This window comes from Anopheles coustani, chromosome 3 (assembly GCF_943734705.1).
Source record: "Anopheles coustani chromosome 3, idAnoCousDA_361_x.2, whole genome shotgun sequence".
Taxonomy (NCBI): domain Eukaryota; kingdom Metazoa; phylum Arthropoda; class Insecta; order Diptera; family Culicidae; genus Anopheles; species Anopheles coustani.
In genome coordinates, this window is record NC_071288.1 from 34,041,350 (window position 1) to 34,065,879 (window position 24,530).

At 44.8% G+C, this 24,530-nt stretch overlaps 1 protein-coding gene across 1 annotated transcript; it reads left to right on the forward strand.

The window, feature by feature from the left end:
- Positions 1-4,238: 4,238 nt before the first annotated feature.
- LOC131261561 (uncharacterized protein CG45076) lies at positions 4,239-24,177 on the forward strand. The gene is made up of 10 exons (XM_058263628.1): positions 4,239-4,450; positions 10,955-10,984; positions 11,692-12,063; positions 12,939-13,054; positions 13,177-13,328; positions 14,101-14,157; positions 15,059-15,220; positions 21,909-22,107; positions 22,187-22,367; positions 22,474-24,177. The coding sequence occupies exons 1-10, from the start codon at positions 4,367-4,369 to the stop codon at positions 23,137-23,139; spliced, it is 2,019 nt and encodes a 672-aa protein (XP_058119611.1). The 5' UTR covers positions 4,239-4,366; the 3' UTR covers positions 23,140-24,177.
- Positions 24,178-24,530: the final 353 nt, after the last annotated feature.

Sequence of the window (24,530 nt, forward strand, 5' to 3'; positions counted from 1 at the left end):
TTAAGTCTAGCGATACAACGAACCACAATAAGAAACCTACAACATACCTATAATGAAACCTATTTTACTCTTGCAACTCATCTTGGCTCCGTGCGGCCATTCTTCCGCCGGACCGTTTCGTTTACATGTAAATAATTGTTTGGCATTGAAAGGCGAGAATGTTCAATAAAGAAGTAAAAAAAAAAACACGAAAACCCACCCAGTCCTAAAACACACATGTTCCGCCGCGCCAGACCATGTTGTTGGCTTTGGGTCCAATTTAACACCCACAAATGATGTCTTGTTTATGCTCTAGGTCGAGTCGGGAAGAAAGATGTAGCGATGTAATTTAATTTGTTGTTGCTGTAGTTTTTTCGTCGCTACTTTGAGCTGTCGAAGGTCAACCCTTGGCTGTGCTTGTGTGGGAGTTGTCTAAAACAATAAATCAAAAGGTTTTCCCTTTGTGAAAGTCAACCGCATGGCCCGCGTTGAAAATTAGTTTTTTTTTATGTAATGCTGGAATGCAAAGGAAAGTGGAAAGCTTGACAAAAACAACTAGTTTTTGACCCTGGCCTGATTTTGAAAAGTTATTTATATCTATAGTTATTAAGGTCAAATATGTCCGAAAGTTGGGAATGCAAAGTTGTTTGAAAAAGTCATGCGATACAATGATAAAATATCATGTTTTATAGTAAATTTTGGACTAAGCCTTACAAAGGCTTTATAAAAAGCAAATATATAAAGCAATCAACAAAGCAATTATATTAACTTTCTGATTGAGGGATTCCCAACTTCAGTATGGGAAATATTGAGCACCACGGATAGCATTTTTCCAATCGCTTGCCATCTGCTATGGCGCACAATGTTTAGCACGAACCGTGGGTAGAGACTTTCGCCGCTTTCGAACAACAAAATCGCACCAGATCCGAATCGCAAAAATGCCAAAAGTACACATACCGTGTGGGCGCTTAAAAATAAATCAACTCTCAACACCAACCACCGATCGATCGATCGATCGATCGATTGTATCATCGCGGTTGTTTATCGCGACGTCCACGGGGAGGAAGTGAAAAAGAGCCATGACACGAGTCGAGGGAAAGCGAACATCGATCCGGCCGATGGCCATGAGGACGAGAAGGCCCTGACAGTGACAGTGAGCCTCAGTTGAAAAGGTTAAAAAGAAACAAAGGGTGAATAAGTTTCTAGTCAAACTTTTTCCGTGCATGATAGTACGCGTAAGAAATGACGATCTCGAAAACATTGTCAACAAACCTCGCATATTTCCGAAGTGATTAATCACACATGTTTCAACTCAAACGCAGGAACAACATCTATCGTAGTGGCTGAATCATCGTGCCTTTCAAACACACAGGTGTGCCTACTTTGATTGTGATCGGCTGCGCTTGATCTTGCGCACCGAACGTGCCGAACTCGTGAGCTAGTATGTCCGGCGTTGGTGTAAGAATATCGCAGGTGTTGCGTTGTCTTCGTCACCGTTAATCTTGGCATTGTCAAGTGGGGCTGACTGCAAGAGACCAAATTAAATCGTGTGCCTCATACCACAATCGTTTTTCTTTAGACACTTCCTGGCTGTTCAGTCCCATGGTTCGATGTTCAGTAGGTGAAAGTGACATTGAATTGAATTTGATGGTGAACGTATTCATTTGATGCAATCTTATTTTCCTTTAAAAAAACAATATTTTATAGTCGGTAAACGTTCCATTTATTTTTTGTCACCATTTTTTTTGTTCTAAATAACTTAAAGCTAATATAGATCCAATCGATTACATCGGTTAGAAAATCGGCACATAAGTGTTGAGGAAATCGAATCCCAACTGAGAGCGGATAAACAAAATAAGTCTTTAGGCATTTTAAAATTTTTTTTTTGGTTCCAATATTTTTAATTAAATTTTTCATGGAATTATTATGGATGAATTTATTCTTTTATGCACCTTCGCGCTTCGTTTAAATCACAAGATACCATGCGCCTCCATCAAGGCACGCTGTAAACAAATGTTCGGCGTGTGCCGTCGTATGCACCATGCGCCTCCATCGTGCTCAAATGGAGTGTAAAAATAATAACAACCACAAATTAACACAACCAAAAGTTTGCACTCATCCACAATCGAAGCTATTTCGTCCGTCGGTATGCAAACCCTTTGCGTATTGGCGATATTTTAAGGCGTATGATTCAAATCTGTCGTAAGGCAAATGCGCAACTCATCCGAAACGGAGGTTAAATGTGACGGGATTGGAGTGGAATAATATCGTTAAAAACACACTTTAAAAGATGTGGCAAATTCACACCAAACAAAGTAAATCGGTGGTGGAGGATTTGGAGGCATGGAAAAACAAATACGGCCAATGCCGTTCGGTTGTGAAAAACAACATCCTTCACTCTGCAGCGGACCACAAGGATGAATCATATGGAAAGATTTGGAATGAACCAGGCGGCCACAATACACCCTCTCCCGCTCGTCCGTTGTGTATGAGTTTTTTGGCCATGCTATCGCGAAGGTTTTTTTTTGCGATACTGCTCCAATTCCATTGGCGCTAGAACGGACGCTAAAAATAGAACGCTTAGCTGAGGCACACAAAACCGACGAGTTGTACCGTCCGAACGTGAGAGCGTCGTGTGGCCACTTTTGCGTCGCGATGAGGTCGTTTTTCGATGGAATTCTCTCGGCGACCTCCATGCCAAGGAAAAACGACTGGTTGCGAGGAAGGATAACGGGAGGTGGATGAACAACAAATCATTTCGAAAAGTAGGAATGCAAAACTAACACAACGCCCTCATGGCAACGAAGAGATAGTTTTTTCTTCAAACATGTGTGATTTTGTTCTGTCCGTTTAAACACAATTGTTTCTTTTTAAGGAGAGTAGCTCTTCTTCTTTGGCATAACAACTGTCTTCGGTCATGCCTGTCCCATTAAGGACTTACTAAACTGTTTTACCTTTGCATACGTGAATAATCAGTCTTCTCATATGAAATATATAAAACTTGACACATGATACGATTGAAACTCCATACGATTCGGTCCGAAAGGGACATTGATTTCCGAAAATACACACATGTCAACAATGCACAACTCGAGCAGATTCGCTTTGGCACACCAGCTCCGTGCGTTTGTTTATCTTTTCACTTCTCCACATGAATCCGCCGAAGGAAAAACATTAACCGTCGAACGCAACGATGGGAAGACCGAGCGATATATGTATATTTTACTACTACCGCCGGCTGGGTTATCTGCCAGAACATCCGCCATACCGTTGCAACTCCCGCAAACGTTTACGACCGCATTGCAGGAAAATCGGCTCAAGGCAAGGAAACAGAAGAAAAACAAAAGTGAGCAGCAGCTTTTCTTCCCACCGCTTTCTTTTTCGCTCGTGTCGGCATTATCACACCACCAGGGGTTTACGTTGGCGATCGTGTGCAAAATTTGTCCCCACTCTCATTTTTCCTCCTTTCATCCTCGTCATTCCTCGGCTGACGCAATCTCGGCCTGTGGGAAAACAGTTGCGTTCGTGCGGTTTGGAATGCGTTTTACTTTTTTGGAGAATGGATAATTTCGCCCGCGGGTGTACCGGGTTTGAGTAACAATGAACAGGTGATTGTGACAATGAATGAAAGACTTTTTTCTGATGGTTGTAAAAACAACCCCGTTGCTTCGACCCGCGGTTTCTCGTACCGTCGTCGAAAAACGTGCTGTTCTCGGTTTCCCGTTTACTTTCGCTTCCCGTTTGCAAAAGAAAAAAGAAAAGCTATCCCCAAAAAAGCGACATGTCCTTCCGCTGAGATTTTTGGGTCTACGCGTCGTTTTTTTTAGATAGTGGTTTTCGTGCCATGGTTCGTCGCGAACGTCGGATTGTCCCAACCCGTGATGTGAATGACATTCACATACGCGGGATGAGATTCCGTACGTAGATACATTTGTTAGGAAAAGAAAAATAGGTAAATCGAAAGAGGGGCATGATCGCCCACACGAAATGCTAGAGCTCCTGCGACACAATCGCACACACACACATACAGGTACCATGCGGGCATGACGCCATGCGCGGAGGCTGCGTGCGCAACTCCTGAACTGTCGCGATCCAGTCGACACTCACCCGATGTACTAGCCGATTCTGGCAGCTGGCCAGGATGCACTCACGACGGTGAGCGCCGACCGACACACGACTGGTGCGCTTGATTTCAACAACTTCACCACCGAACGGCGACGGACGGATCAGAACCATTTCGACCAGCAACGCAAGTGCACACCCAGAGGGCACCAGTAGTGAGCTGAGAGCTAATCGGAATCGAACCCAGCAAGCAGCGGCAGCAGCAGCAACGGTAGGAGCTTAACATCCGAACGGAAACAGTGCTAAGCGACAGAGAGGCGCCAAGATGGTTTACGAAAGCGACTTCTACAGCACCCGCCGGGTTGGGTCGTCCTACACCCGCCCCACGATTTCCTCGTACACCGTGACGGTAAGAGTCCCAGAAAAGCCCACCCCCGGCTCCTCCTAAAAAGAAAATCGTGCCCGGTTTCTTTTTCCCCTCTCTTTGCTCTTTCTGTGCGGATGGTTTAATTTTTCCTTTCCCTAATCCAACTTTCCCCGAAACAATACAACTTACCGCAACAAAACACACGCGCGCCTGTATCCCATCCTTTTGTCCTGAATTTCCAACTTCTGTAAAAACCCTGTTTCTACCGCAAACGCACCGAAAACCTCGCAACCGAACCGAAATCCATTCAAAACTGGAGTGTGCGTTTCCGAAAGTCCGTAACCGTCTTTTCCTTCGCTTCCTTCCTTTCTTGGATCCTTCTTCTTCCCTGAAATTAAAAAAAAAGTTAGTGCCTGTGAGTTGTGTAACGTTCACGAAATTTACGCAAGTGATGGCTGCGTTGGTGTTCAAAAATGGTAACAGTGAAGTGGAAAATCAACATCAAAACTCTTTTTCAAAATTTCTATTACGAACTTTACACGTGTGTTCATAAGATGATCGGAAAATTGAGTGTGAGATTTGGAAAGTTTAGAATACTGATGGACTCTTCTTGAAAATGATTTCAATTATCGCTAGTGGACAAGTTTTCTGCCAATGGACAGTTTAATTGTGAATACGAACATAACTCAAAAGAAAGCAAAGTGGCCATTCACGTGTGCAGAAATAGAGAACGAAAATAGAAATCATGATGTGGTGAAGTTTCTTGAACGTTACACACAAACACAGTGCACCGAACAAGTTTACTTTTTGTTTAAATTAAATAAGTTTAAAAGCTAAGTGCAACCCGGTTAACGGCCATCCAGAGAACCGACCCCTTTCCAGCCTTATCCTTTCATTCCATTCCCGTTCCTACCGTATCATTTCTCATCTGCTGTTTCTAACTGCGTCAAACCAAACAAAAATTCAGGACATAAATTCACCAAAAGCAAAATCCCCTGAAATACAAAACAAAAAAAAAATACACGAACCCTGTCCTGAAGGGCAGCAAAATTACACGCATCTACAAATGTGAAACAAAAAAAAACTATAGCCAGCCCGGTCAGGGTGGTGTGTACTGTGTGCATGCACTTGTCCAGTGTTACCGTACTACTACTCGGTTCCACAATACCATTTACGCACTAGCGCTGGCTGCGACTCAAAGCGGTGTAAGTAGCCACGCCCGCAGCCAGTTGTACAGTTGAGGTTGTGTACGTTTGAAATTTTCTTTTATTTGGCCATCGTAATGTGCTTACAATCTGTGTCGGTTCGCCCACCGTTTCCATTGGTGTACATTTTGTCTTGTTAATTAATGTTGTTTTTAAAAACGTCATCGAGAGAGATTGTCTTAACGTTACTGTTTCTTTTCTGTATGAAAACCATAAATGAATTGCAACGATGTGTGGCGTCTATTAGAAAAAATCTTGTAAAGCTTTGTATAAACGGTAGACTACACGAAAACTCGAAAACACCTTTCACAACCCAACGACCCATGACCCATTTTTGATTCACATTTTAAGTGTATTTATTATAAAAACACAGGAAAATCTTTATGCCAATGACAGAACAATATTTTGAATTCAATTATTCGAATACCAGACCTAGTGATGCGCGCTAAATGGAAGAAATTGAGACACGTTTGAGCCGTTTCATCCCGAATGGGGGTTGCTCCGTATGCTATGTTGGCAATCACCGAGTAAACTAGTTTAAATATAGGTTTACATATACAATCATATCGCATTCAACTTCGTCTTCTGTGTGATAATTCGTCTCGTTCGAAAGGGTACTGCCAAGTTGATCGCAACCATCGTATCGAATTTTGCTGACCAGTTGAGAGGTTTATGAACCAATCCAACCGAATATCTGTCGAAACAGGTTGTTGGCAATATAGGAGGGGAGATATGCGAGATGGTTAAGCGACCCCCTTTTATGATCGCCAGACCGCGGCTCGGACGACACGGAAAATGTCGCCTTCGGTCGTAAATTACCACCCAATGATGCAAAGAGGTAAGATGGACGGGTGTCGATGGGGCTCCTACACGCACGAATAAACCACTCGCCCGTGGCGTTCTAGCCGTATTACACAACCGTCTTCCGCTTAGTGCGTTGCAATGGTGATCCGGATTTTTCTCATTTTCCCCCTCGCGGTCGAAAGCTGATCGCAAAGTAAAAGTAATGCCGGAAACTGGCGAAGGTTGATTACGGCCAGAAATCACTTCGCCGTCGTTGGGAATCCTTTCCCCACCCAAGGTGGCAGAGTTTGTGCGGGCGATAGAGCAACGCAACAAGCGACAAGAGAGGCAGCGAAGAGTCTAAATTTAACGCCAATCCGTTCACCGATCGTGAAATGGCTGAATGGCCGGCTGTGTCTGCTTGTTGACAGAGGGTTTTAGGGGCGTAAGAAAGTGGTAAAGAATTTACCCACGACCATCCGATTAACACCTGCGCCATGAGAATCGGGGTAAATTAGCTAATTTCTCTAGAGGCGCCTCCTCGTTTGACAGAAGAAATCGCGAGATGGCGTGCGTGACGGATCGTAGTAGACGATGGTTGCATGCAACGCTAAGGCAGGGTCAGGTTCAATGGCTGCTAAGTAGCCGTGCAATAATAATGGTGGCAGCACCGACACCATTACGCAAGTACGCACAGGTAGCTAAATATACGTGCATAGTGGATCCAAATACCATAAATCTTTAAATATGACATAAGAAGGCGCCAACTTTAGGGCGCCCATCAATGGAAAGTTGAAATACTTACGCAAGATGGTTTTTTGCAGCTCTTTTTTGATGCAGTAGGTGTGGAATTTTTATGATGTACTCCTTGTGTTGGCGACCATTATGGCGTTATGCATTAAATATTTTTGAAAGCATTCCAAAGGACAGCTAACCAGCTGCAGTGTAAATTTTGCACGGGAAAAGCGAATGTGGAACACATTAGAGGTTTACGATTATTTCACTGGGATGAAAATGGAAGGGAAAAATTCGGACGGTCGATCCAAAAATAGCAACTCTCAGTTGCCGAATGCGGCAAGGGCACCGCACACTTGGAGACGGCGCATGTTGTGGGGCAGAACGTGTGTGTGGGTTTGTGTGCCATATAGACGAGACGCACAACTCATCAACCTACCGCCGGTGGTTGTTCACATTCTGCGTCCCGAGGATCGCACCAATGTATTTGAGAAAACGAAAGAAGAGGAAAAAAAACACCGACCAGGACGATGTTGTTTTCGATTCCATTCCGAAGTGGAACGGGCTACAGTGCTAGTCCCCGTGGTGGTTTTGGTAGACTTTAGACTTGAGCAAATCCTAATTTTAGCTCGCCGTCGGTGCCGTGTGCGCTCACGGGACGCGCCAAAAAGACACCAGCTCATGGTCGACTGTCGAAAATAAGTCTTCCACCCAAACCCTAGGCCAGCCACCGACTGGTTGCTGTTTGGCTCGACATTTGGCCCTGGTGGGACGATGGACGTATCGTGTTCCATCCTGTTTTCTTCTTTCTCTATGTTATCCACTGGCAAGTGTTCGCCAAAGGGGACCACAAAGAAGGGTCAAATTCGATGGATGTTATCCCATCCTTTGTGTTGGCTACTGACGAGGATTATGCCAACTAAGGACCAAGGACTAAGATCGGTTGAAGAACCTTTAAATGAAATCGTATTCCGCAGTTTCGTACTATGTTTTAATGGCCGCCGTATTGAATATACATTACGTTTGTGAGGTTAGATTTTGAAGGCATTTGTTGATTCCATAGGAATCCTTCCCCGTTTGAGATGCAGGAAACAGCAGTCGTTCCTTTTTGTTCTGGTTTGCAACTTGCTCCATTCTGACACCGAGTTTTGGGTTGTTGGTGTGTCAGAGAACGAGCAGCCAGAACCCCGATCACAGCCATTGCCAGCCTAACCATCCGGAACCTACTCCACTAATCCCCCGCCGTGCCGGGCAGTGTGTCAAAATCAGATATCAACAACAACAACACCACCACACCACACCACCATTATTTGCACCATCTCTTCTTGCAGAGACGTGGGGTCGACTGGGACAAGGTACCGTTTGTGCCACGCCCCAGCCTGATACCGGATCCGGTGACCGCGTTCGGCAAGCGGCAGCCACGCAAGCAGGAGCGCGTCTCCATTCTGGACGCGATCCACCGCGAGGGCATCGAGCCGGACCCGCGCATTCTGCCCCGCCCGATCGACCAGTACCGATCGCCCCGCGACCTAAACCGCGACCGTATCGCGAACGAACTCCACCGCCGGGAGTACAACCGGGCAACCGGCCACACGACCGATGCCGACAACGTCGACACGCTGTTGCGCCGCGTGCACGGCACGGCCCCGCTCAAAGAGGGTCGCCGGCACGTGATCTTTTTCGAGCCCGGCTATGCCCGCACGTACTACCGTCACTGATCGGGGTTGTCGTTTACATGCGTGGCTCGAACGCTCCCACGCTGTCAGAGCGAAGGAAGGGAAGCACATTACTAGTTGTAGTCAAAGTACCAAGGCGCTTGCTAGAGAGCTTTTTCGATCCCTTCTCCATGCGTGTTTTGTTTTTGTTTTGTAGGCCCAAAAGCCCCGGTGGGCAATTAGTGAACAGTATTAACTCCGAATTCGACCGAACAAACGACCGCCATGAAAAGACACACTAACGAACGCAACGAGCATACACCGGGTGGATGTTTCAAACATGTTTCAATTTCTGCGCAAGCTCGCTGGAAGAGCAACGACGATCTAAGGTGGCCCAATTGTTTTTGACGGCATTTTAATCCGATCGCTTACTCCCAAATACACACACACACATGCTTAAGAGAAAGACTACGTATTACCCATGTCCACTACCACATCCACCACCATCACCACAGCGACAGTAAGAGAGTCAAGTGTATGCCGGGTCGGGAACGAAAGCCCCCTTCAGCAAACTGAAAACTCACCCGCAAACGCAATTTCTGCAGACCCCACGTTACACGACCGTCGAGACGTCGACCCCGCGCCGTGATGACTCCTACACGTACTCAAAGACCTACAAGACCGTCACCGAGTCCAGCTCGTCCGATCCGTACTCGCGTCCGTCCACCTCCTCGTCCTCGTACACGTCGACCTCGGAGCGTAACAGCCGCGGTGGACCGGGAGGCTACTCGTACAGTACGGAGCGCACCTCGACCACTGGCAGCGGCCCGGGCGGCTACAGCTACAGCTCGACCACTTCCGGACGCTTGCCGCACGGTACCACCTACCGCCACTACTCGTACCGCGTCTAAGCGCGGTACCAGCGCACAAGCCTCCGTTTTTGTTCTGCGTTTACCGTTTTATCATGCCTTTCGATGTTACAATACTAACCCTACAACCCTCCTAACACTCTAGAACTCATTTTCTCGTAGGAAAAAATCAGTCAATCAGGGTTTGATTGTTTGTCAAAAATATTCTAACATCCCCTTCCTGCTACAATCTGGACACAGTAGACGCACCTCCTCCGGGGTGTACAGCTGTAAAATAATGTAACACCTTCGATGAACGTTATACTAAACTAGCAGGAGGAAATCAAACAAGCACCACTATCAGATCAGATCACCGGTTTTGGTGGTGGTACTTCTACTAACCCTCTTTTCCCATTTTGTATACTCTGAATGTGTTTCAACAGCCATATAAAAACTATACTCTGTGTTACATTTGTGAAAAAGAATGCGATATACAACCAACTTGATAAATACCAAACATTGAATAAAATGGGCCAATGAAGAAGCAATTCTTGTGCCGTCGGAAAACAAGATGTTGTTGTTTTGTCATCCTTTCCACGGACTGGACACGGCACACAACGCACAAACACACGCATTATACACGCATACAATCGAAGCGAGGACAAAGGGCAGAAATGTGCAGTGGAATGCGATATTGATTTGGTTTTGGAGTGAGGGATGCACAGAAGAATATGCGAAGAAGAAAAAACAACGAAGAATTGTAGATCATCAAGCTTTCTCATAGTTATCATACCAACAATCCTTTGAACTCTCATCCAAACTGTCCCTTTAATCACCAGTAGCTTTTCATTAACACACCAAATACCGAGTACGCATCCACCAACCAATGCTGTCACAATTCCACTGTACTAACTGTCAACTACAACCTCGCTTCAACAACACAAACAACAAACTCTCTACACCTTTTTGAAAATCCTTCTTTTCGTTCTGTGTTCTATCTTTTATGACACGGCGTGTGTTTGTGTTTGTTTGCTTTTTTGTCGTCCGTTTTTAATTTGTCATTATATGTTTTTATGTGTTTGTTTCCTATTCTGTGTTATTCAAAACCCTTCCGAGAAATTAGTAAATCACAATAAATTTTCCCTGTCTTTCTTGTTCTGTGTTCACCTATGACACTTCTTCACCTTGCACCATCGTAGGTGTGTGTTTGTGTTTCCTTCTATTTTCTTTTCTCCATTTTTGGGCTTATGATTAGACGAATCGTTCCGAATATTTATTGTTTGTTCTTTTGTTTTACCCTTCCCTTTTTTCCTCTCACAGACTCCACTGCGATACTCAGGAGTGCCACGAGTAAGTATTGTGCACAAGCACTTAATCTGCGTTTTATGAAAATCGGAATACTTCACTTGTAAGTTTGTACCATTCCGAAACTCATTTGTAAGTGTACCTTTTATCAACTTCTACTCCGAAAATCGAGAAATTCAATTTATTTCATTGAACTATAAATAATTGGAGCATGGACATGTGATGACGGAAGCATAGCTTTTGGAACGTGATGACCACTTTATGTATTTCCTCTACAGCAGCGTTATTCTCTAACTTAATTCAATTTTGTGAAGTTACCAATATCTTTCTGATTAATGATTGCATTAGCAGAAATCATTCACGTCTACCTTAGCTACGTCGTGTAAATAACTATGGCTCATGTCTCTAATTTGTACTTTGTATTTTCTTGCCTCATTTTTTCCTCTCGATCACCCCACCACCACCACCGCCCCCGTGTCTTTTTCTATGCACGTTACGCGCACCATTTTTGATTGCCGTCCAACCACGACGACGGCATATCGCGTGTGTAATTTATTTGCAATTTTTGTGTTTCAAATCTGTGATCCATCAATTCGTACTGATGATGGTGGACAAAACAAAATATAAATAAACCGAAAACATCCACCTCATACCTCCAATGCACGACGCACCCAATTGCACTTCATGAAAAATAAATATTTTTGAAATCGAACCCGGGCCGGACATCAACACCACCGACTTGCACCATCCAGTTTAACACGATCACGACCACCACCACCACGTACCGCACACCAATGCCCTACGTGGCGCACAAGCGGCTCGTTCCAGTGACTCGAGTCGTCTCGTCGCCCCCGAGGATCCTTGTTTCCCCGCTGCGGGTGCTCGGATCGCCGGTCCGTGTGATCCACTCGCCGGTGCGCGTGTACGGTACGCCGGTCCGCACCGTCCGTGCGGTCCGCTCGCCGGCCCGCGTCATCGTGTCGCCGGCCCGGATCGTCACGATCCGCTCGCCGTACCTGCGCCCGTCGATCATCAACAAAGAATTCGATCGCATTGAACGTAAATATCGCGCTAGCCCTGTAAGTAGTGCCCTAGAGCAGTATTACAACTCGCCCTCGTACTTGGTAAGAGTCACACCGACAGCAACAACAACAGCCACAGTCACAAGCAAGCAAACGATAAGATATAAAAAAAAACAACCACTGAACAGTAAATACTACCACAACACAACGGTACCACGCCTTTGCTTTAAGAAAGCCTTTCTGTTTCTGCATTAAAGAAAGCGCCAACTTGAAATCCCGCGCGTTCTCGCAATAACGAACCATTGGGTTGGCGATTAAGGAAACAAAACAAACAAAACGCGACTCGAACCCCATAATACACTAGGCTTACACTGTGTAGACAAAACTCACATGACCTTGACCCACTTCCTTCGCAGCAGCTAGTGTTCCTTCTTTAGGACACATTCAAATTTATGTTAGCAAACCCCACCTTCGCTCCGCCATCGTACCATTGAGTAATTGTTTCCATTCATTTGAAATGTCAAACTATGCAAAGTACGCAGCCACATTGTACGGCATGGGGCACCAGGCGCCTCCATTGGCTTCAGGTCAAAATTGAATCTTTTTCATTTGCTCATTCAAGCGGGATTAATGGAACCCATACCAACCGCCAGGTTGTAGGCAAAATTTGTGCCGCACTAACACTAACCTGCTACCTGGTTTCGAATGTTACGGCGAATGTGAATGTTTTGAATGAAACACGTGCTAAAATTCCCATCAACCTTTCGGTGGCCGTAGGTCATTGGCAGCTTGCCCCCAATGCTTGTAGAACTGCTGAGCTAAAATTCTCAATTCCAAAGATAAAATGTACCGAATAGCTAGCTAGCCTTAACCGTAGCTGGTTGTACCGTGGTAGTACCCACCCACTGTCCCGAAAGTTGCGATACTAATGAACGCTTTTCCTTCCGTGTCTCCGGTACGAACGCATCGCCTCGCAGGAGTTTGAGGACGAGAAGCGTGATATCCGCAACTCGACCGCTCTACTGCTGCGCCAGCTGAACGATCCCGTTCCGCGCATGCTGGCTCCGGTCGCGCAGGCTGCTCCGGAACCGAAGTATGTATGAACCAGAAAATTGGAGCTGGAGCGTTTAACGCCTCCCTCTCCTTATTCGGCAATCGTTTACTAATCCTAACTCGTACCAAAAAAAAAAAAAAACTCATTCCCCTACCGACCAGCCCGAAGAAGTGGGTGTACGATCCGTTCTCGACTCACAACCGTCTCAACAGTGACACCTACGTGAAGAGCCACATCACCGATCCGATCCGCAGCGTGCGCAACGACATCGAGGCCATGGCCAGATACCACTCGCCAGCATCGCGCTATGTCGGTAAGTGGCCTCGTGATCCTCTTGCTCGCGTCTTCTCAATCCGCCCGAACTGCTAGGTGGGGAGGGATATTTGACCCCTCTCCCATTTATTTTCAAAACGCCATCCAAATTCTCCATCGCCTACCGAAATCTTTCCCTGATGCTTCCAAACAATCTTTCATAAGCCTACCGGCTGTAAGCGCCTTCTTTTGAAGTCGTAGATTAGAGGCCTCTTTCTTTTCTCGATAAATGATTCATTAGTTGTCCTTCTGATAGCCATCAACATAATAAATGCTTACGCAGCCCATTTAAAATTTTAAGATTATATTCCTCTCAAGAAACAGTCTCTTTATTATTAAAATTTTATGCAGATTCTTTACATTTGAAAACCCATTTAGCTTAAACTGCACCTCATTTTTTGTTAGCTGCACCTCTCTTGGGCACCCTCCGAACCATTCCCTTTTGCATTCTTTGGTGTGAAATCTTCTTTCCGCAGTTTTAGCTGGTTTTAGTTCTTTTGGGAATGATGTTTTCATTGGACCTTTAATTTTACTCTTTCGCTTCTTTCACGCTTCTTCTACTCAACACTAACACTGCTGCTTCCCGCAACGGCAACTGCCTGCCGCATCTGTAACCGTTTACCGATTGTGTGCGAGTGTGTGTTTGGCTTTGTGCCGCTTTTTGTTTGCCTGCTAATGGCTGCAAATATGATTGGCTGCTCCTTCCGGTACCTTCCGGTTTTCGGTGGAACTCTCCAAAAACTACAAAAAAAAAAAAAAAAATGCAACTTCAGAATATGTGCTGTTGGATGACATCCTGTGGCGTTATACGTATTATGTCGATGAGGATGGTTAGTATTTGTTGGTCTGTTGTGGATAGAAACTTGTTATGTCTCAATGTATATGAAGTATATTACAGATGTTCATTACTTGTGACCCATGTGAATCATCGAACACGTTTTTGCGAGCAATGGAAAATTTTAACGAGTTTGATTTTAAAATTTAAATTTGTCTATAAAATATTTTTTGTGTTCCAGAGTTCTACGAGATTTCGTTGTATTTTTGTTTCGATCGTACTATTGCTAATAATCCCATGTCAAACTGTGTTCTTCTAGATTGTATTAAGTTTGTTCGGGGAAATGGGTCAACAATTTACAAAAAATGTTTCTTTCAAAGATCGATACTATGTTCCTTGAACTCGCCCCATCCATCCATCCATCCCGTTCTTCAAAGAGTCTTAAGGCTTTACTGGTTTCGTTATGTGTTAACCTTTGAATGCGTATTGGTTGTTACCTTTTCATTATGGTTTGTTCGTTTGGACCTTCATGGTGCTTATAGTTTCTGTTCGTTATTTTCACACGATCTTTTGTTGTTTTCCTTTTTCGTTATTATTTCTACTTATCTGTTAATGCGCGGAGCTTTGTTCATTAAGTTATATCTTAATCAAGGGAAAACACCATATGTCCTGTTTTCCCTAATTCGGCTGACACACGTGTATCACAATCGTGTTTGTTTTGTATTTGACCAAGAATCCTCATTGGCAACCTCAAGCGGAATCAATTGTTTCAATTTGTTTTGCTCTGTTCTCTCTATCGGCTATCTGCTCTTTCTCTCTTTCTCTTTCTTTCTCTCTCTTTCTCTCTCTCTTTCTCTCTTCGAATTGACTTGTGCGAAAATCCGGTGCCGGTTGCGACGTTGTTGTGTTATGCGAACAAATAATAACCGATTAAAAACAAAACAAACCCATACCAGGCAAGAACCACTTGGCCAGTACGCGCATTATTGGATCGCAGGCCTACCCGAAAACCAAGCCCAGAATCTATAACTACGATACCGCCAAGGTCGGCAAGGATGTGAACGTCATGTCGTACTATAAGTCCAACCGCACGCAGGCCAAGGCCGATGTCGAGGAAGGTAAGAGGGACCGGGTCCAGCGCAAGCAGGACAAACAGAGTAAGGCCCGCAGTAAGGCGCGGGCGGACGCTCGGAAGCAGCAAACACCATCACCGCCACCAACAACACCACCTCCATCGACACTCCCACAACCATCCTCACCCACGTCCACCTCGTCACCATTGACCGAAACGAGTCCGGTGGTGGACAGCAATGGCGTCCCGACGTTCACGACTCACGAACAAATGTCACCCGATCGGGAGTCTCCGGAGGCATCCTTTCCTTAGATGTCTTAGTTGACCACAAAGGGGGGACGGAGCATAAGAACAAAGGACACGTTGCACGATGCGTGTATGTGTGTGTGTGTGTATGTAAAGACACATCTTCCTCAAAGAACAACTTCCACCAGAAATTTCTATCCCGAAGAAAACGACGAAACTCGTTCACGATCACAAACCCCAAAACAAAACCGGATGATTTTCAACTGACTTCTAGTGATTGTACTGTCACGTATGACTATCCATATATTATGCGACACAAACCCCTTTTGAGCACTGCTACAGAGAGAATACGAGATATTTTAGTTAAATGTCAAAGTTTGCACGGTTTACCTTGAAGCAAATTGCCTCCAACTAATAGCGAGATAATAGTTTGCGGGAACAGGCGGCCATGTTCGCTTGCTTTGATCAACACCTTCCAACTGTTTGATGCCGCATTAATGCATAGTTAATCCGTCCGCGTAGCACTTAATGTCCGCAGCTTCCATTCTTCCGTTTTGTCCCACAACGAAGGTTTGCTTTACTTTTAGTTTTACCTTTTTCATTTTTCTGGCTGTTGTTTTCGTTGACGCGGCTGCTCCTGTCCTAATTCCGATTGGTTGGACTATTCTTCAATTGCTTCAACAAAAGTTCCGCTGGACGCAAGTGCGTGGATGTGGTCGAATGTTATCATATGTTCTCTGTTTATTTTTCTTCCCTTTTTTCTCTTTCTCTCTCTCTCTCTCTCTTTCTCTCTACATATATTTGTTTCTTTCTGTTCTATTCTATTTGTCTTTTTCATTGTTTTATTCTTGTGAAACGGACCTCAGATCGCTACAATTACAGTTATAACATTGGGCCTTCGATTGTAGTTAGGTACTTTGCCTATCCGATCACCCGTTACTACTCGTACCGTATCTATTAGAAGTCCTGAAACCTCTACCGAACCGTATCGAACTTGTAGCTGACTCTCTCGAGAAAGCGACTTTCTACTATGACGAATTACGCCATCGAACGTTCTCTCATTTCTACGGATCACATTTCCGATTAAAGTTTTTCATTTCGCTCGCAGTCTTTTGGGTGGTAGTGTCAGTTACCACAGATTGGTGGCTTTGTATGATCGTTATTCTTTTCTTTTCTTTTTTCCAACTCCGCTCCCAGTCAACACAAAAATTAAGAAATATCTCGAAAAGTACTATCTGAAGCATGCATACAAGGTGCCAGACGAGTTCAAAGAATTCGTCCACGAGTATCCTTAAGCTCGAGCGCATCTTTCCCACACTACACCATCTCCAGTATCGCTAGGCATATCGGTAAAAAATTGTAACCGTGTTTATTTATATAAAGTATTAGAATGTTTCGTGTGTTTATGTGATCAGTCATCATAAAGAAACGTTTAAACAAAAAAAGCATACTAATCACTAGAAGTTATAGTTTGAATATCGGGTTATGGTTTGAATCATCATAAACCGGAAACATTAATCAACCATTCGAAAGTAAACCAAACAATAAAACTCCACGTGCTCCAAACCATCGCGTCCATGTATTGACTCAGTTATTCACACTCGATTCACTCACACACGCACACACGCACCCACACACACACGCACCCATGCACACACGCTCACACATGATCTCGATAGATCGTTTGTCGGAAATTAAATGCCAATCTTATGTTGTTTGCCTTACCGACTTGTGCGATGACGTTAAACAACCCCCAATGCAACCACCTCCAACAACACAACACCCACTACCACCTCCAACTACTAATAGTTCTTGCGAAGGTGCAACGGAAACTCCACGCACGGGTCCAGAGATCGATGATGAGGGTCGCCAAAGAGGCACTAGAAGATTACAAGTAAATTGAAGAGGGAAAATGGAATGCAAAGGGAATCAATTAAAGTTCGCATGCGTTTCCGGCTTTCCACCACATCCGGAAGTGGAAATTCGAGCAGCAACTGGCTGACCGCTGACACGCTACTGACACGCTACTGACAGGTGTTTGTTTTATTTTTCGTTTTCTTTCTCTCTCTACTTTTCCCTTACGTTTGTTCCCTTTAACCCCCGGTTTGAACCCCGAAATCCCAACGTCCGCGTTCAAAATACGATCCACTGTTTTTCCGCTCGATCTAGGTATAGCAAGCTACCGAAGAAAACTTCTGATCTCAAGGCTCATAAGAAACGCAAAGCGTACGCTGATGCTCTATCAGAGCCGGAACAGGAGACGACACTGACAGGACAATGCGTGGCCGGTGGTGAATGTTGCCAGACTGAGGCAAACGCACACGAATAGTGAGACACAAAAACACACATGTACCACAGGCAAAGCAATGTAGGCGGCTTCATGGAAGCATACAATTCTTATACATGATCAAGTAGCTTCATCTATTACACCTGCTCATTATAAGCGTGATCTGGCCAAACATAAGCATTCATTCCTTTCTGTTATATTGTTTTCAGCATCGTTTAACCATGTTTGGTTGCGTGAAATTAAAACTTAGTTTCTTCTTTTCTCTTCTTTATCTTAAAAATATTCTTAACATTGAGATATAAAATTTAAAATGTTTATTTTGCCGAAAAAAGTTCAAAGATGCTGAAAAAATATTAATAGAGGAATTAAAATGGCTTCTAATTGTTCGGCCAATTATTCTCCTGTTGAATTAACTGTAGTTTTTTTTCCTCAAAAGTTGGTTATCTTGCCGATATTTGTAGCGGTCATTCTAACATGTTATCAGGCACGCAAAACAACATTAGTTTCCCTTTTTGAATAACTTCTACAAACAATACATTACTTGAGCGCATGTTATCTGAAAGTAAAATCAAACAAACTACAGTCTACAATACTGTCTAATACAAACAGTTCACATCTACATCGTAATACAGTCATGTAAGACTTCACAAAAATTTTCGCCAATCGCAAAACAATATTGTCCTGTCTGTTCTGTCGTGTTTGGTTCTGTACGCTGCATTTGCGCATACCGCTGCGCCTTACGCAAAACGCTGTCTAATCTTTGTCCTATCTTTTTTCCCCCACGTCACTTTATCTCTCTCGTCTCTGGATCTATTCGGTTACACTCGGGTAGTTAAAATTAAGAACAACCTCTACCGTCAGCAGCTCTATCCCACGCACACCCGCACCTACCACAACATGCTGAACCCGAACCAGCAGCGAATGTACAACGGCAAGTTTGTTTGGTTGAACTACCGCAGCATCTGAGGTACCCGCGACGCGTTTCCCAATCCCTTTTCTCGTCGAACTACCCCCATTGGCTTTTCCAGCCTTTTCGTAAGTTGGCTCCAGGCCATTGCAGATATTTTTCTTTTCTGTCGAATCCTCGTGTCCTCATCTTGTGAGTAACGTCTTTCGAAAAGCGAAACACTGTGTCATTGGAGGCTGTGTCCATTTTAAATAACCATGTGGTCAACACCTGTCGCAGATTTTTCATCTTTTTCGTGGGCAAAAAATGCCGGTTTCTTTTTTTATCCCTTGTGTGTGTGTATGTGTCTTCAAAAATAGACCATTACTGCCGCATTTCACCTTCGTCATTGGTCTCAGGGAGAACGTTGCAACGCCCGCGCAAAACGGATCCATATCCTCATGATTTTCGTTGGATCACATCATCCAACTCGCGAATATTATGATTCATTCAACAACACCTACACCGATTTTCACCATTTTCCAAGTGACTCAGTGACACATACCTCTATACCGCCATCAGTAAACATCTACCTACAGCACATTCTTGGTACATCGAAATGTTTGCCACGCCGTGTCCATCCGTCCTTCTCTGTGTGTGTCCGTGGAGTTGTGTAATGGGAAATTTGTGTGGGGGAAAATGTGCACGATCGCGCCCTGGAAAATACCGCGCACGATCTTGCAGATTTTTATCCCTCCTATTAATCCTACTGACTCGTTGTTCTTTTTCTTGTCTTTTTCCAACCATTTTATCTTTCTCTTTCTCTCTCTTTCTGTTTCTTTATCTCTTTATAATTATCTTCCTTTATTTTTGAATAACCACCGCCCTACAATATCTAACATTGCCGGCGATGCATTTGCAAACAAAATTACAGTAAAGAAAACCGAATCGAGAACTGAGACTCGCACTTCGAAACTCGGGGACAAAAAGGGCATCTATAGCAGTGACGTGAATCTAGCCGCTTAAGCGTCAAAGCATTAAGCACCAACCCTGCCTGCGTTTGCTGCACGCTTAAATGCAGGAGGCGCATGTTCAATAGCTCAGGTCTTTTTTCTCAATTGTTTTCTTTTTTCTTCCATACCAATTTAAAGCGTAAAGTTGTCAATGCTAGGAAATCATAAAGTTCGACCACGTAAGGGAAATGCTTTTTACATCTGGATTGGTTTTTCTTAGAGTTCAACTTCAGTCTAGCATTACCATGTGGCCAAATGCTTATGGGCAGAGTTCGGATATAATTTGCCGTTTGTTAATGCTTGCTTACGGGCTGCTAAAGGACCAGGAATTATTTTTCTTCTCTGTGCCCAAATCGAAGATTTCTCTAGGATTCTAGTAGTTCTCAGTGACTTTCTTGAACGAAAAGAAAATCCCTTCGCGAGAAAAACAATTGCTTACCAAACTTCCCTATAAAATTAACGTTGGGAGAGATTAAACCCAACATTTGCTCACTGTGACGATTAGTGTTTACTTTTAGTTTCAGTCACTTCATGTTCCATGCTAAAGACGAGAGGATATATCTATTCACATACACATATATATTTACAGATATATATTCATATTTACATCTTAAATTTAGATCGTTACTTTATTTACTGGTCGCACGTTTAGTTGAAACCTTCGCGTAAAATCCCACCGCTTACCGGAAGCGAATGGAGGAAGGGAACCTTCGTTACAAGCACGATAAATAATTTAACACTCACACAATGGTAATAAATGCAGTTCCAAGAGTAAATTGATAGCTGGGTGGGAAAATTAAATCAAATCGTTCCGAAATAATTTATTAATTTTTCTAAACACCTCTTTTTTGCTCTGTGGCTCTTCTTTTATGTAACGGTTTCTACCTTGTCGTGTGTACATACGGTAGTTTGATGTTTTGTTCTTACTTTCTAATAGCTCAGCGAACTACAACCGTCTTTTCCGAACATGTTCTTTCTCTATCTGGTATTTTATACTACAAGGTGCAAAAGGGTTTAGATAATGCTGCTACCACCTTTTCCTAAAGCGTCGTGATTTTCTACCTTTTCATTTGCTGTTTGCTCCAACTATACTCTTCAGATTTAATATAATTTATATTCTTAATTTCTGCCAAACCCGACAAACACAAATTGCTCTTTCGTCACTATTTTTTTCCTCCACTTCTTTATCAACCGTTTGGCCAACTTGTCCTTCTACGATACGCTAAAACCAATATAAAATCACATTTTTACAAAAAAAAAACAACATCCACATTCTTCGGCGGTGAGAGAACCCTTCCCAACTAAGCGCCATCGCTGCGATCTCCCAATGTCCCAGGCCTTGTTCTAACAGCTAATCAAAGTAAGTAGCACAGAACCTTCCTACCAGTAGTTGGTTGGGTTTTACGAAAAAAAACACATATACATAGAAATACACATACACAAAAAATGCACGATGAAACGCTGTATTACTTTCGGGGTCTTTTTAGAGCCCGGATTGTACTCTGTGTACTTGTTGGGCATGTTTGCTTGGGTTTGCTTTCGAAATTGGCTTCACTAACGCATAACCATGTTGGCCCCGGGAAACGCTGGGGCAGGACTACGGAGAGGACAGATAGCCTTTTAAAACTTGTACCATTTCCTGTACCTTTACATCTTTGCGCGCTCCCGACTTTGAGAGTAGTTTGTGACATCGTCGGGTGCTACTAACAAAGTGCTTTCTTACTTTCTTCTCTATCTATGATCAACTATTGGCATGTTGTTCCATTCTGTCTTGTTATTCCTAGCACTCGGTCATGTCTTTCCACTCGTTGTTGCGTCTTTGGCTTGATTGACAACCAAAAAACCAAACTGCATGACTGAATTATATCGCATCCTTCAGATGTAAGTCCTACTTCATCGAGTAAAAGATGAAAAGAGTATGATCACACTATTGCTCCCGCTACTCCTTCCGCCATATCGCCACGCTGCTTCTGCTGACCCGATGGAAATAAATCGTTGAAAGATAGATTGTTCAAAGCGAGAAAAAAGCCAACCACCCACCAAACAGAAATAAAAATAAAACCATGCAACTGCAGCTCATGTAGCTATCATACGTAGAACCATTACCCTGACTTTCGATATCTCTTCTTCTCTCATCACTCGTTTCAACCGATTCTGCACACGCGCTCCTGCAAACTTCTGTCCATGCTGTCCAAACCTTTTAAAACCCATCATCGGCTGCCTGGTGCTCCTGCCTTTCCAAACCCTGCCAACCAAACTCCAACCAACTGGGGGACCAATTCTACGGCGATACACTACTCAGTGGGAAAATTAAATCCAGTTCGCCCGACGCGCAAGTTCAACAACCCAAAGCTGTACGATGACCCAACCGATCCGAAGCTGAAGGACAAGCAGGAGAAGATCGCGGCCGTCACCGAGCTGAACAAGGTGCGCTACGAGCCGATCAATCTGGAGAAGGAGCGGTTGAAGCTGCTGGAGGAGGCCAAGAAGAAGGAGGAAGCGTGAGTGTTAACCAAAATGACGAATGACATTGCGCTAAATTCCTAGAGGATTATTAATGATGATGTTAACATTTCTCAGTGCTGCCGAACGTGAGAAGCTGCGCCAGGAGGAGCAGGCACGTAAGGAAGAAGAGGCTCGTTTGGCCGCCGAAGAGGCAGAACGTCGCCGCATCGAAGAGGAGCGTCTGGCAGAGGAGGCCCGAATTGCCGAAGAAGCGCGTCTAGCGGAGGAGGCGCGTTTGGCGGAGGAGGCCCGACTGGCCGAGGAGGCTCGCCTTGCCGAGGAATCTAAGAAGGTGCAGATCGACCCCTTTCTACCCGATTCATAGATGTACGCTAATGTGGCCACCTTTTTTCCTTTTCCAGGCTGAAGACAAGAAGAAGAAGGCCGCCGAAAAGAAGAAGAAGGAGGAGGAGGAGAAGAAGAAGAAGGAGGCCGAAGAGAAGAAGCGCAAGGAGGAGGAAGAGAAGAAGCGCAAGGAGGAGGAAGAAAAGAAGCGCAAGGAGGAGGAGGAGCGCAAGCGCAAGGAAGCGGAGGAGGCCGCCCGTAAGGCCGCCGAGGAGGAAGCCGCCCGTAAGGCGGCCGAGGAGGAGGCCGCCCGTAAGGCCGCCGAGGAGGAAGCTGCCCGGGTGGCGGCCGAGGAGGCTCGCAAGGTGTCGGAGGAGGAATCTCGCAAGGCGGCCGAGGAGGAGCAGAGCCGCATCACCGAGGCGCAGAAGGTGCGCGAGGACGAGCTGGCGCGGCTGAACGAGCTGGAGAAGCAGGCGATCGAGGAGAACAACGAGGAGCTGGCGAAGGAGATCGCCGAGCTGAAGGCGATCGCGCAGTCGGACGAGGAGCTGCTGAAGCGTCAGGCGGCCAAGCTGGAGGAGACCGGTGCGCCGGCCGAGGGTGAAGCGGCCGAAGCAGCGGCTCCGGTGGCGGCCGAGGGTGAGGCGGCTGAGGCGGCCCCGGCGGAAGCGACCCCGGCCCCCGAAGAACCGGCCACCGAGGAGAGCAAGACTGAGGAGAGTCCTGCCGCTGCCGAGTGAACACTAGTTCCGCAACAGCCAGCTCGTGCACTAACCAACTAGAACCTAAGACTAGGGCTTTCTCTCTTGCGAAATAATTGTTAGTATTTTAGCTAGGCACTAGCCGTCAGCCAAAACAATCGAGCCATCATTCGAGACAACAAGGTATAAGGAACTCTACTAATTTCCCACGCACTTATGCACTTAGCGTCCCTGCTTTTAGAGGAAGTAGTGGCAAAGTTAGAATCGAACGAAAACGCCCAAAAGTTTTTAAGTTAAATCAACGAAAATTTCTTTCATTATCCCCCTTCTTTTCGCTACCCAGAAGCTAGACTAGAGCCTCGAGCTGCGCACTGCATTTGAAGTCAACGAAACCCATTGCATTGCCAATCCCGTGCGACACTGTTTGCTCCCGCAAAGGAGACTGCACTTTCTTACATTCAACACAGACTACAGATGTAGAACTTGCCACGCAAGGGGGTCGTCGCTAGCACGTCACGCTAGAAGCCAACGCACATTGAACTGAATCGATTCGAATCGATATAGCGAGTGGTAACCGGAAGCCTATATCGCGAAGAACTCGGTCAGCTTCGCAGAGCCGTGGCAGCGACCGTTTTTAACCGGCACCGAACATTTCGAAGTTATGCATTTTTTACAGTCACTTCTGCACGTCTTATCCGGAAATACTTAGAGTTTGTGCTTGCTTATCCCTTATCTTTCTTCTTTCGCCTCTAATTATTAGTCCCACAACCGGAAAGCGTACGAAACTGGTTGGTTGTTCTGAAAAACTGTGGCACTTATGAAGCTTCTAAACGCTACAGTTCAATTGTTGAAGTTTTTTATTTCTACCTTTAATTCTCCACCCTTCCTATTTTCCAATCGTTTAGTTGAAAGGGGAACAAAGTTGTTCATTGTTTATTTCTTCCCGAATGTGTTTTGTTTTACGTTTACGTTATGTTATCTTTACTTACTTGTTCTCGTTGTCTGTTACTTTTACACCGATCGATTGAGTTCGATAAGACAATAAAAATCGTGTAAATAAGATTAGAAGAAAAACAAAACTATACAACGACGAGGTTGAGTTTCTTTTTTCTCTCCCTCATTGCTTCGGTAACATTGACTTACTTAAGCTTCCGATAAAGAATAGGCGCACGCGGGTGGCATTTCGCCAAGTTTGTTCTCGGTTCTGTCTTCCGTTTGCCATGGGATTAAGATAAGTATCCGCTATCGGTTCCGTGCAGGTTTAGAGTGGCTTTCAGGGCAATCGTTTCTGATAATTGCCTCGCATCGACCTAACCTATCGGACAGTTGTCTACAGGCGCTACTCACAAGTGAACATGGCGAACGGAAAGAGCTTCAACTCTCTTGCCAGTACGTTACTGGTTGCCGTAGCGCTGATCGGACCGTCAAAT